Source organism: Python bivittatus, unplaced genomic scaffold, assembly GCF_059951505.1.
Source record: "Python bivittatus isolate LINGU-HERP-01145 unplaced genomic scaffold, Pbiv_v1 ctg000530_np1212, whole genome shotgun sequence".
Classification (NCBI taxonomy): domain Eukaryota; kingdom Metazoa; phylum Chordata; class Lepidosauria; order Squamata; family Pythonidae; genus Python; species Python bivittatus.
In genome coordinates, this window is record NW_028277085.1 from 7,047,354 (window position 1) to 7,061,468 (window position 14,115).

Below are 14,115 nucleotides of genomic sequence, written 5' to 3' on the forward strand. Positions count from 1 at the left end.
CGTTAGGTAAGGATGCAGTTGGGTGATTCCATTCCTGTAACTGAGATGGATGGATGGATGGATGGATGGATGGATGGAAGGAAGGAAGGAAGGAAGGAAGGAAGGAAGGAAGGAAGGAAGGAAGGAAGGAAGGAAGGAAGGAAGGAAGGAAGGACTTTTTAATGGCATTTTTCTTCCTCAACTCCATTGACATCCTAGGATCTAGAAGAAGAGCTAGATAAGAAGGACAGATTAATAAAGAAGCTTCAGGATCAGATCAGGACCCTTAGAAAGTCAATTGAAACAGGTGAGAACATTTAATGTATATGTTTTAAAACTGTTGGAAAGCATGATACATTGGGAACTATGTGGAAAATAAGGCCAAAATTATGGTCCATCTGGGGACCTCCATTGCTTTTAGACTCCTTTTTCTGCATTGTCTTCTGCATGAGACCTTCCACCAGCAGTTATGAATAATGCATCTCTAGTGTAATAAAAGGACTGCCAGGCTGTGGTTGACTTCTGTGCATTGTGGGCAACATACTCCATGTGTGCTCTGCATTAATCAATAGCATGAAACACAGTCCCTAAATACTTAAAGATGTTGACTTGTTTGATTGGGTGCTTATTCAATTCAAACAAATTCAACATGAATTTTAGGATGCTTAGCAAATACAGATGCCTTAGTTTTTTCCATAATTAATTTTGAGTGCTTCTGTACTACAGTAGGCAGATAAAGGATGTAAAGCTTGCTTTAGACCAATTGGTGTCTGGGATAGCAGCACAGCACCATCCATATATAGGAGGACTGCAAAGTGTCTGTCATTCAGTTTGGGGGGATGGTGAACTAGATTATTAATCTTGGCCACAAGAGGATTAATATACAGATTGAACAGTATGGCTCCAAGAGATATCCTTGCCTAATTCCTCTGCTAACAAAAATATCCTTAGCGTAATAGCCCCACATGTTGCACTTACCTTTTAAACTAGAGTTCCTACAGAGTTTATATATAAGCAGAAGTTCCAACCCTAGTTTTGAGCGCAGTGTTCTGTGTCTGCATCTTTGTGGTGACCACCAAACAGCATCTCTGTAAAATACTGCAGTATAATCTCCATTGTTTTTGCAGAAACTCGTGTTTCAAAATTTAAAACAGAGTGCGGCAAGTAAGATATCTCTTTTGAGGCCTCCAGAGCCACCTCTGACCACACTTGCTGAAAAATGGTAGCATAGCTTCTCTATTTTGATAATCGGAATAATTCTGATACTGTAGCATATGCCTAAAAGTAGGGCTCACAGGGTTAAGAATGAAGGGAACCATCATTGTTTTGGAGCCTTGTGGCAAAGGAGTCGTGTGTGAATGAATTTTTCACACATAATGCTTTGTATCTTAAAATTCAATGTTGTGATACTAGTGGAGTTCTTTTCTGGAAGTAACTATATTTTGATACTGAACAGTCAATGAAGAATCCCTGTCTTCTGTGCTGAGAGAATACATGGGAATGTTGCAGTACAGAAAGGAGGATGAAGCAAAGATTGTTCAAAATCTGATCCTTGGTACGTCAGTAACATTTTGAATTTCAGTGAAAGTAGTCATAGACAACACCAAACAAGTTAATGTTACTAAAGACTTTGGGCTGTGATCAGTACTTAGAGTTTTCTCTTTCTTTCTTGTGGTCTGTCCTCCTAAAGGAGTCTTATATTTGTGTAGGGGGGTTGGTTCTCCTGTCTTTGTCTTTTCTGTAACTTCTCTAAACTGTTAATTTTTCAAGCTAAACCCTTGGAAGACTCCAGAATCCTGAATTTCCCTATCCTTCTCTGATCTACCATTACTGTAAGTCGCATCTGAGAAACACTCTTTGTAATCAAATTGTTACTGAGACCTTTTCCCTCCATTCATTCTTTCCTGAACGGTGTTCACAAAGGTTGGAGACCTTGTTGTGAACTTACAAGTTTGAGCAGCCTTAATCGCTCTGTCTAATGATGAAGATGCTGGTAGTTCAACAATATCTGGGTGGGTGGCACAGCTTTTCCAAATTCATCTCAAAGACAACCATATTATGTACTGTACCCTTCTCTATCTTTCCAGTGTAGAACCTGTATCAATTATGTAGTTAATTGAAACCACATCTTCCATTTATTGTTTCCCCAACACCAATGGCACGGTGATACCATAGCATGTTTGCTCTACATCTTTCTTCTCCTTTCTTTCTGTGCAGGTGTTATTCATCCGCAGGCACCTCTGTTCCTCATATATTGTTTCCATCCTTTTCTAATAGTACAGATATTGTATTTACCTGTGCTTTTCCAAACATATTTACTCTACTCATATCCTGAGTCTTCCTCTCTAGTATTAGTACTGCTTTGGTGATACAATTCCAAAGCACTTCAAGCAATGTTGTGCCTTCTGAAAAGTTTTTTTTAATAATATTTGGGGCTACCTATTTAGCTGTAGGCAGTTTTGTTCTATACAGTGTGATTGTCCAAAAACGGTTCTGCCTGATGGGAGTTGTCAATGAGCAGAAAGTACAAAGTGACCCCATTCAAAAAGTGAATACCTAGAACTATTCTCCTTCTTTCTGGTTGCTTTGTACATCTTCTGTATTGTAGAATTCCAGACAATCTAACTGAAGATGGCCTTTTCCTTAAAAGAATCTAAAAAACTAAAAAAAACCCTACTTTAGTGTCCATTAAATAATAAATTTAATTCTTGAATTCCTGCAGATCTGAAACCCCGTGGAGTAGTAGTTAATATGATTCCTGGCCTGCCAGCCCATATCCTCTTTATGTGCATAAGATATGCAGATTATCTGAATGATGACAGCATGCTAAAATCCTTTATGAACATGGCAATCAATGGCATAAAACAAGTCATTAAGGTAAGGATTTTATTTATTTATTTATTTATTTATTTATATGTCAAATTTATATCACCGCCCAACTCCCCCACAAGGAGGGACTCTGGGCGGTTCACAACAAAACAATTTAAAAGCAATTTAAAAACATAAATAATACAAATATAAAATACAGTTATTAAATACAATAAAATCCAAGAGATGGTGATATTATTTCAGCCTGTGACCAGATAATATCGGTCAAAGGTAAGACTAGGGAACCAGCCAACCCCAAAACTGACTATTCCCATCCCCACCCATGCGTAATGGCAGAACCAGGTCTTCAGTTTTTTTCTGAAGTCTAAAAGGGAGGATCCCTTGAGTACAACTTTCTTTTCAAATGGATGGTATGGCAAATCTATGGGGATATTTTCAAAACACAAATCCTCCAATGGTTGGTCTAGTACAGGGTTTCTCAACCTTGGCCACTTGAAGACATGTGGACTTCAACTCCCAGAATTCCCCAGCCAGCAAGATTCCTTGCCACCTGGGCTGAGTTGCCATTTATGAGATAAGCTACCAATGGACTTGCCTTCTATCTCTTGACTGATTGGGTCTTCTCTCCTTTCCATTCCTTCCCCAGCCTCCCTACCATCTTTCACATCACAGTGGCTTGTATAACACTATGCTAAACCAAAACCCATCAAATCACAATTTAGTTTTCTGCCGTGAGAGAACTGATCCATTAGATCTCCTTAATTGAATGAATCATGTAAGCTATTTATGTGTATAGATATATACATATAAAATATACCATTAAAGAAAAATATCTCATTATTTAGGAACATGCTGAAGACTTTGAGATGTTATCTTTCTGGCTTTCCAATACATGTCATTTTCTTAACTGTTTGAAACAGTACAGTGGGGAAGAGGTAAGATTAACTTCATCCTAGGGCCTGTCCTCACTAATGGTTTCATATATCCTACTGCCTTTGTTGGTTGGCTAAAAAGAACCGCCTCCATAAGTTAGGTAGTCCACATTTGTGGTCACCATCCTGTGTTCATAGCACTTGGCTAGCCAAGTGCCTTGTCCCTATAAACTGGGTGCCAAGATTTTCAAGCTGGTACTTGATTAATGTCAGTCTCTGGCATGGGTGATATTTCCTGCCAGTTAATGAGCTGAGGGAAGGGGGCAGGGCCATACCTTCCTATAGGTTCAGGATACATCTCTGATCGCACCATACAAGAGATCACCTGGCCTTGCCCCTCCAAAGAGAGGATGAGTTCTGTGCTGTGATTTCTGTGCTTCTAACTGTAATAGGAAGTTGTCAGTGTAAGCAGGACAAACCAATTGTTTTCAGGGATGGGAATGATTTAAGACCATCTCAGTTGTGGATTGGAGATGAGACCGTCATCATCAAATGCAAGGGAAGAATTTGGATTGCCAGGACCCAGTGACACCAGTTTAAACTGCAAGGGAAGAAAAGGCCTTAAATGCATTGAATATTGGGTTATATTTCACAGTGATAAGTCTGAGAAGTATCATCTGTTTTAAACTTATCCTTTTAATCCATATCCTTCTGAATCCATTCCCTTTAAAGTCTGTAAAGGAAATAGTAACAAAACCAAGATAGTTACTGAGTAATTCACCTTGGTGGATGTTAGCTGATCACTAGTAGCACAACCAACAAGTTTTTAATTGCTGTTTGATTTACTTCTTTGTTTTAATTTAACAAGAAAATATGGGAGCTACCTATTTATATTAAAAATGACTTTACATTTCTTTTACTTAATTCTTACATCCTTGGTTGATATTAATTCTGTTTAATAATTCAATTAGTCTCTGCAGTCCCATATACAGAAATTCTGGCTTTGCTTTATTTCTCTGAAAAGTAAGAAGCGTAATTCTAACCTATAGTTGTATCCATCCTCTTTCCCCCACCCCCCTTTTAGCTGTTGCTAGGTATTGGGAAATGTCTTAGAAATAACCTACTGTAATTCTTGAATTCATCAACCACTCATTGCACGATGTTCAGCAGAATGCACTTAATTTAAGAATTCTACAGAAGAACAAAACAAAAACCAGTCCCTAATATTTTCCAATAAAATAGAATTGAATGGCTAGCTTTGTAGTTTGCTTATATTCGACTGTACTAGAGGAAAAATATGCACATGGATATTTTTGGCTAAGCCGTATTAAAAGCTCTGTGCTTTTCTGAGGATGTGCACACGTTAGTACTAGTCTGATAAAAGTATAATTGTGTAAAACCTATAGTTTATTTGTGATCTTAATTGCCATATGTTGATAATGATGCAATTGACTTTCAGGAATTCATGAAGCATAACACACCACAACAAAATAAGAACAATCTGATACACTTTGATCTGTCTGAATACAGGCAGGTTCTTAGCGATCTGGCTATTCGTATATATCATCAATTTATCATTGTAATGGAGAACAATATTCAGCCAATGATAGGTAAGGAGATAGATAAAGGTTAGAAATAACGTATTTCATAAAGCCTCTCCTTATTTGAAACCCTACTGGGAAATTTGAGAGTTACAAGTCCAATGTAGAGTATGTCAGATTGGGGAAGGCCATTCTGAAACAATTCAAATGTATGTGTGACTACAAACTTCTTGAGCGAATTATAGTTCCTTCTTTGTTTCCTTGTGAGTGTTATGTATGCTGAGTTTTAAACTATGATCTTCTACTCATTGCCCTGGGATTAAAATCCCATGAGACTTTTTTCTAGGTTAACATCCACAAAATTGTGCTATTGTTCTGAAAAGCTGAAATGGTGGCTATCTGTGACCTTAACAGTTTAAGCTATTGAATCATTGATGGAACTTGAGATCAATACGGAAGGTCCATGTACTGTCTAAGTGAAGGGAAACGTGAACAATGAAATGAAACAGTTGCAATCATGGGTGTCTGCAAGTAAGGTTATACACATTATCAGGGTTTGTACCAGACACCGACAAGAATGTATCCCCTGTTCTCAGATCTATGATAGTAACGATAACCAGAATATTTTAGCAGTCACAGAAACGTTTTTCTGGGTGTCTCTGGCCCACTTCCTCCTGCCAAATGTGGTAGACCTTTCTTCCCTTGCAAAGAATACTAAGAGAAATCCACTTGGAGCGAACGTAGATCCCAGCCAACAATAACTAACTGGAGCAATAACTAGCCATACATCATAGTAGCTGAATGACAGGCTGTCTAGTGTTAGTAGGAATGAGGAAAAGTCTTTGCTTGATTTATCATTTTAACTATTCATTTAGATTTTGTTTGTTAGATTTAGATTCTACCTTCTGTTCAATTCACCACCTTGTGAACTTAAGTGGGCTGAGAATGCCTGGTGCAAAGTCACTCAGGGAACTTCCGTGGTTGAGGAAGGACTTGAGCTGGAATCTTGCCAGTCTTACACCTTAACCACTGCACCACACTGCCTGAAGAACAGACCAGCATGGTTCATAGACAGTGCTCACCTATAGACCATGACAGTTGGGCACATAAATCATGCTGAGCCAAAATCAACAGCAGCAGCTTTGGATAGGAACCTTGTTCTCAAGAACAAGTTTCTTATCCAAGTACTAAGTCTAGAGTACTTAGAAAATGTATATGTCGGTCATTAACTGAAATTTGCATCCATGAATTTGAACCCAGTCCTCCCATTTTGAATAATTTATTTACTAGTCAAAAGATTGCATATGTTAGGGTGAATGGAGACCCTATCAATTTCAAAAGCTGCCTGTATCTCCATTTTTAGCATCAAAAGCTACACTGATGACAGGATGCTAAAAACGCAGTTCCCAAGGAAGCATCCTCCTCTTTCAGTGTAATCAGAATAAGGAAACTGATATTTAAAGCACGTGTAGCAGATTTCAAATCACAACTGGTTTCCAGAGTCAAATGAAACCCTTATTTTTACATTTTTTGCTCGCTTCCTGTTATCTTCTGCAGTGCCAGGAATGCTGGAATATGAAAGTCTCCAGGGGATTTCTGGCTTAAAACCAACCGGATTTCGCAAGCGTTCTTCTAGCATAGATGACACAGATGCTTACACTATGACCTCCATCTTGCAACAGCTCAGCTATTTTTACACTACCATGTGTCAGAATGGCTTAGACCCAGAGCTTTTAAAGCAGACAGTGAGGCAGCTTTTCTTCCTGATTGGAGCAGTTACCCTTAATAGTCTCTTCCTCCGCAAGGATATGTGCTCTTGCAGAAAAGGAATGCAAATAAGGTAAACCTGTATTTTGGGGGAAAAAATCATTAGGAATCTAGGACTCTGCATTTCGATTTAAGGTGGGGAAAGAAATCTTCTGCATATGTTAAGCTATAATATCCATAAGAACATGACTAGCAGGGCCACTGGCTACGCTAACCAGGGTTTATTGGATATGACATGAAACTCAACACAAAAAACCAGAACGATTCTTAAGATAACCTAGACCCAGATGATGCAGGTCTTTAGAGGTTAAACCCAGTGATTGTGTTCATACAACATGCTCAACTGCAGATTATTGAAAAAAGTACACACAACAAGTTTAGAAGCCATGCTAAGCCTCATGCTAGGATTTGTAAACAGCGTTGGCTGCGTTCATGTAACATGCAAATACACAAATGAAGGGTATTGTATGAACCCAGTCATTCTATACACAAATGAATGACATGAACAGCAGTTTTCCTGTTTAATGTTTTCCCCTTGAAGCCCATTCTGAGTCTGTGGTCAATAGTGTGTTGCTTTGCGGCCACTTCATTTAGGAGGTATACATTTGAAGCAGCTCCTGTGTTCATGGCTTTTAAACAAGAGGATTGCCCTACCCTATCTGGGCTGAGAAATCTGCACAAACACTAGGGGGCAGCAACATGTCAGCGGTTTTGGATCCCTTTGCCGCCCTCTGGTGGCGGTCCAAAGCATTGCAGCTCAGATACCCCAGGCCTCCAAAAGGATGTTTTAAATAAAATGGCAATTTTCTCATTCCTCTCAGGTGCAACATCAGCTACCTAGAAGAATGGCTGAAGGAGAAGAACCTGCAAAGCAGTTCTGCAAAGGAGACTTTAGAGCCTCTTTCACAAGCCGCTTGGCTCCTTCAGGTCAAAAAGATCACAGAGGAAGACGCCAAAGAGATCTCGGAATGCTGCACAACCCTCTCGGCTGTGCAGGTATCGAATTCCTTCCAGGATCTGAAGGGTTAAAGCAACTTTCTTGGTTGCGTACAGAGTCATTTCTTACCTTGTGCTAAGCTAGGTTTGTTGCAAGAGGCACAACTAGGCTAGTCCGTATAGCGTGCTGAGCCATAAACTGGTTTACAAACCATGGTGGGGGAGTTTAAGCCATACGCTAAGCCAAAACCCCAAAAAACATACTTTGTCTGATTGTAGTGTGCGGATCAGACTGCTGAGTTCATTTGGAATCTGATATACATTGAGAATGCAGTTCTTCCTTCAGTTGATGTACATCAGTATGTTTTCCTTATTTATTTATATAATTTAGAGGTTGCCCAACTCCATAGGCCAGTGTTGTCCAAACATGGCTGGCTGGGGAATTCTAGGAGTTGAAGTCCACTCATCTTAAAGTGGTCAAGTTTGGACAACACTGCCATAGGCATTCAACTCTCTATAAGAAAGGAAACATCCTACAAGCCCCCTCCCCCCCAGGAGAACAGTCAAGTTTTCAGTGATGGGAACCATACAGTATGAATCTTGGGGGAGGGGGTGCTGCTTCAGAGGCAGGGGCCGCAGCCAAGAAGGCACACTTCCTAGGTCCCAGTAAATGACACTGTTTAATCAAAGGGGTCCAAAGCACACCCACTCTTCCCTATCTCAATAACTTAGTCACTGAACGAGTGGACATTAAACAAGGACTACCTGTATTCTGTATTCTTCCCACCATCAGCCTCTCCCGCCGGCTCTCTTCTCCTTGGCCTCAAGTGCAGTTTTACTTCCCTTTCAGACTGCAGATTGCAAGTCATAATTTGTTTTAATCCTCTCTACAGATAGTAAAAATCCTCAATTCCTACACTCCCATTGATGATTTTGAGAAAAGAATAGCTCCATCCTTTGTTCGTAAAGTCCAGGTATGGTTCTTAATTGTATTACTTGTAATACCCTATTTTTCCCCTCATATTTTTTGAATTTTGAATTTATTTTTAAGTGCCAAACATCTTGAGAGCTCTTCTGTTGGAAAAGTAGCATATAAATCAAGGGAATAGATAAATTAAAACGAGCTGTAATGTAATAGATGGCTTTCTGTAGGAGAATATACCCCCTGATAACTGCTTATACACATATATGCACCCGGGCAATTGTTAACCTTCTCTTTATTCTAATTTCAGGCGATGCTGAACAATAGACAGAATTCCACACAATTGATGCTTGATACAAAACACCTCTTTCAAGTAACATTTCCTTTTACACCTTCACCACATCCTCTGGAAATGATAGAAATCCCCAGCAGTTTCAAACTTGGCTTTCTCACTAGAATATAGCTACAATAACTAACGGATTATAAATCCACTCTTTCCCAAAGAGCAGATATGTACTGTTCAGTTATGGCTTCCACACTAACTCTAAAGCTTCGTAAAGTGGGCATTACTTCTGGGGGAGAAATATGGACTTCAGAATGTGAGAAATGGAATACTGCATATTTTGTTTTCCTCCCTGTAGATCAGTGTTTCTCAAACTTGGCAAATTCTGGCTGGCTGGCGAATTCTGGGAGTTGACGTCCACACATCTTAAAGTTGCCAAGTTTGAGAAGCACTGATCTAGATTCCTCCATATTGTATCATGGACCTGATTTTAATCTATAGATGCTCAGATTTAAATCTAGACGTACTTCAAACCACAGTCCTGGTTGGTGATCCCTTCAGATGCTAAACCTTTTCTGTAATGAAGGACTAATGAAGAGCTTCTTTTAACCCTATGGTATTTGAAATTCTGTTTGTAGAATGGCATCATTGTAAATATATGGTCTAAGAAAGTAGTTGTGTTGGATCTTTTGTGTGTGTGTGGTGTGTGTATAATGATAGATGATGCAACAGATGAAATGACAGTGTTCCACTAGATAACATGTCAAATCATTGCCACGCAGATAGGCTAATACCTCACAAGTTTGCAAAGAATCTCTCATATATAAAAAAGGCCCATGTTGTAAAATAGGGGGTTCCATGTGACCCACACAAAGCTTCCATTACAGCTTTTTTCTCTTTACATCATTTTTCCACTCATTTATTCTATATTACATTATGCTCACACATATACAGGATGAGTTAGGGTTAGGGTTAGAAACCACAAAAGAAGGGTTACTCTATAGAAGGTTTGTGTCAGGCCTAGCCCAAGGAACTTCAAGAGACAATGCCAATTCAGTCCAGCTATGTTTATTAGCTACAACCTCTAGCAAGAATCTTCCCAGACTAAAACCCCAGCTCCCAAAGTCATCCAGCCACAACAGTGTGAATTCCTCAGGGAGGTGCCAGCCTCATCCTCTTGTTCCTCCCACGCTGTTCTGGGGAACTAAGAAAATGTTTATCTCCCTGAGCCTGGCCTTCATAATTCCATTCCATCAGTTTGGCAAAGACACGCCTTTTTTCTAGGGGGTGGGAAAAACTTTCAGGAAGTTCTTTTAGAAAGAAATAAGTTATTTTGAGAAATTATGGCTCAACTTTGATTTTTATGTTTTCCAGAATTGGCCTAAGAATTTTATGATTCCTTGCTTTTGATTTGATGTTGTAAATTTAAAGGCAACTAGATATCAATTTAGCAATTGTTGATCTACAAATTCAGCTGGAAAGTAGGTTTTGTTTCCTTTAGCAGAATCTCTTTGTAAGCAAAGAACGAACAAACTGTGTGACAGTTAATAAAATCTTGGCATTTGTTTTTTAAATGTTATTTTTAATGAAAATGATAAGACAATTCTTATTTGGCCAGAAAGGAAATCTGATTTTCCGAAGGAGCATTATGTAGGCATCAACCATAAAAATAATATTTTGTCATTATTATGTAATCAAATGACAGCAGTGTAATGCTGCAGTGCGGTATATATGTGTAGGGAAGAAGTGTACATAAAAAAAAGAGGTGTTCACTTCTGTCTGCAAGAATTTAATGTCACACACAAGCACACATTTACTAGGACTTGCAACAAACGATCTTATTTTGAGTATGCTTGGTTCTTCCATCCTTTAAGTAAAATCTAGGTAAGCTGTCTCTTGGTGACTCTCAAGTTAACCTTTGGTGGCTTCATAGAGATATCTCTGTTGTCGTCATGGCAGCAATATGGATCTGATTGCTACCTTCAGCTTCCCCGTCCATCATCCTGGTGGTCTCCTATCCAGATACTAAGCACCCTGCCTCCTGATTAACTTTTCTAGATCATCCAAAACTGGCTCAGTGGGCCATCTGTTGCAACTCTCATCATTCAAAAAACCCAATCCTTTGAAGGTGGAGCAACAGCAGAGAGGTTTCCACTCCTAGCCTCCTCTTCATGCCTAAACTTACAAACCTCTCTACATGGACTAATGGCGTTATCACTCCTGGTAAAATATGTACCTTAATGCGAGAGAGAAGAATTCGTTTGTTCTTCTCTCGTTTTCTCAGAAGTTTTCTTTAAACCTTGGAGGTTTATCTGGAGGAGGATTTCAGGGGAAAAGGTGCATCCACCATATAGGTCATCAGATAACGGCATGGGAACAGCCTCTTTCTAAGTTAGAAATCGCACTCACCCATGTTGGCTAGAGGAGGAATGGAGAACCTCCCACATAGCCAGTGATGAAGGATGTTGGGCATTGCAGAGGTTCAGAATTTGAAACCTGAAAGCCAAAGAAAGGAGCATGTTCCAGCCACATTTAATGATTCATTTCCTAGAATTTTCTTTAACTGTTTCAAACAAGTTTCTGGAACTTAAACCAACCACGTGAGGTGCTTCTCTACAGTGGAGGGTTGTTGGTAATTCCCTCTAAGTAGATTAACTCACCTTAAGTTCTTTCTCCGGCATTTTAAATAGCTCACTGATTAGCCTGTTGCCTTCCTGACGCTTCAAGGGGTTTGCTCTGGTGAAAAAAGGTAAGAAATACCCTTACTGTGTTTCATTACAAACATAAATTAACTATAGAATATAAAATCTGTTTTGTTTTCAGTTTGGTTTGGTACCCTGCTCAAGCAGGCCTTTCCAAGAATGTTACACGCAGTACAAGAATTTTAAAATGGTTGCAATAAGAGCAAGTGAACCAAGTTCTTGTATTGCCTACAGATCAAACCAATGTTTTCATAAATATTGTTTTGCTCAGAGGCAGATGTCTTTGTGCTTAGTAAATGGTTTTAGTTACATTTATGTTTTAATTGTTTAATGGGTTTTTTAACATTTTATTTTTAATTGTTCTGTTATTGTACACAGCCCAGAATCACATTTGTGAGATGGGCAGCTCTATAAATTTGATAAATAAAATAGTCGGCTCACTTTCATTTGCCCTGCTATTAGTCTGTTGTGCTCTTCAGCCCTTTTTGGGCATCAGCAGATGGCTAGGGTCCAAGTTTTGTGTGCGAACAGAACAGTTTGCCCTGCTTCCTGTTGCTTTGAATATTTTTTTATTTATTTTATTTATTTTATTTATCAAATGTATATGCCGCCCCTCTCCCCCAGAGGGTGACTCTGGGTGGCTCACAGTTAAAATAAAACCTCAAAAACAGTTAAAAATATAAATAACACATTCATTTAGTTAAAAAGCCGAATATTCTATATTCAAAGAAATTTTGAAAAGAATGAAACCCATACAAAGTTTGGAAGAAAAAAGTAACGAAAGTAAAGAAAAGAAATAAGTGAAAAAAAGTGCAAAGAAAGAAAGAGAGAAAAAAAGGAAACGTTACAAAGAATGGCTTCCCATCTCCTTAACAGCAGTTACACGTACATTTATATTTTACCCTCTCCTTCTAAGGTTACAACCTCATTTCCTTCTTTCCATAGTCTACCCTTTCTAATCATCCAACCCGTAAATCACAAGTTCATTTTTTTCTTTTTCTCAGGAAAAACTCCATAAGGGGTTTCCAGTCACTAATAAATGTAATTATTGTCTTTTCTCTAATCAAACAACTTCCTGTTGCGTATCTATTATTTAATTTTTTTTTTAAGTCATGAAGAAAACCATTCCTCTCACCGCCACCCATTTTGCGTTCTTCTCTCTCTCAGCTCCCTGCAAAGATGTGCGACCAGACCTTCGCGGTCAATATTTTTGGGCCGTGTGACAATTGCTCCAAAGAGAAAGTTCTCCAGCAAGTATACTGCAAATTGGAGAAACGCAGCTGCTGCTCGCTGTGCGTGAAACTGGTATGGCCTGCAACTGTTTGAAGGCTTTTTCTGGGGAATAAGCTGGATCTGATGTGGGGCCCTTCTGTTTTGGATGTCTCAGGAGACAAAAATGGAGCGAAATCAATCCAGGAGGGAACTGCTATAAATTCTGAGGTAGTTGGGCGAGCTTCCATAATTGTTATGGAATCAGTGACCAGAATGTGCTTCTCCAGTGCAAGATACATAATCCTGAATTGATAGGCATGGATACAAGGGTGGTCAGGTTGTAAAATAGCTCCATAAATTCCACAATATGATTCAAAGGCCCTGATACAGCGGAGCTGAAAATCTCTGAACCCAGTCACAGATTACCTGTGGGTCTTTGTAGATACCAACTTGGATTTCATCCCATGCTATTTGTTTCTCCTGATGCATTTTAAAAATCTTCCTTTCAAAAATCCTCCTTTCAAAAATAAAATCCTCCCAACCCTTGGGTGAGGCATGAGAAGTCCTGGGTCACTGGGTCTGTTACGATCCAAAGGCTGTATTCTCACAATGTGCTACATTTGGGTAGCCTTAACCTCAGTTAATTTTTTGTTTTGTGGCTTCGCACATGGTGTGAACCCAGTCCTAATAGCTAGTTTGAGATTCAGCGCATTGGGGTAACCCAGAACGTGTCAGATATGTTTTGACAACCAAGGAAGCTCATCAGTGAGAGGACCTGAATCTCTCTCCCCCGATCTGGACCACACTTCCCCAACCCTTCCCATTCAGTTGCATTGGACTAAATTCCCATCACTGCCCACTCAGCATGATCGTGGGAACCAAGCTCCAGATGCATTGGTTCTTTTGCTCTTATCCCCTCCACTAATTGGGCTACAATTCTCATCACCCTGGCTAACCAGCGAGGCATGATGTCGTCTTGTCCTCCACATCTGGAGAATTGCTTTAGAGCAGTGTTTCTCAACCTTGGCGACTTTAAGATGGGTGGACGTCAATTCCCAGAATTCCCCAGCCA

The 14,115-nt window shown here is 39.4% G+C and overlaps 1 protein-coding gene and 1 long non-coding RNA gene across 7 annotated transcripts in view; one reads left to right on the top strand and one right to left on the bottom strand.

The window, feature by feature from the left end:
* MYO5C (myosin VC) overlaps positions 1-11,520 on the top strand; it is a 47,270-nt gene extending 35,750 nt beyond the window's left edge. The window contains exons 33-41 of one of the 4 annotated variants that reach the window (XM_088148526.1): positions 199-286; positions 1,436-1,534; positions 2,702-2,856; positions 3,654-3,743; positions 5,140-5,290; positions 6,779-7,061; positions 7,810-7,984; positions 8,818-8,898; positions 9,157-11,520. In XM_088148526.1, the coding sequence (XP_088004652.1) occupies positions 199-286; positions 1,436-1,534; positions 2,702-2,856; positions 3,654-3,743; positions 5,140-5,290; positions 6,779-7,061; positions 7,810-7,984; positions 8,818-8,898; positions 9,157-9,309 (1,275 nt within the window). In that variant the 3' untranslated portion in view covers positions 9,310-11,520. Of the gene's footprint in view, positions 1-198; positions 287-1,435; positions 1,535-1,749; positions 1,812-2,701; positions 2,857-3,653; positions 3,744-5,139; positions 5,291-6,778; positions 7,062-7,809; positions 7,985-8,817; positions 8,899-9,156 lie in introns of those variants that run through there. The other 3 variants (XM_088148527.1, XM_088148528.1, XM_088148529.1) reach the window with 3 other exon arrangements.
* LOC148214789 (uncharacterized) lies at positions 3,738-14,064 on the bottom strand. Of its 3 annotated transcripts, XR_015797490.1 has the most exons (5): positions 13,470-14,064; positions 11,790-11,865; positions 11,539-11,625; positions 8,690-8,775; positions 6,951-7,067 (listed from the first exon to the last, which is right to left on the bottom strand). It is a non-coding gene; the product is annotated as an uncharacterized LOC148214789 (long non-coding RNA). The 3 variants fall into 3 exon arrangements; XR_015797492.1 differs by lacking the exons at positions 6,951-7,067; positions 8,690-8,775 and adding an exon at positions 3,738-4,281; XR_015797491.1 differs by lacking the exon at positions 8,690-8,775 and having other exon boundaries at positions 6,929-7,067.
* Positions 14,065-14,115: the final 51 nt, after the last annotated feature.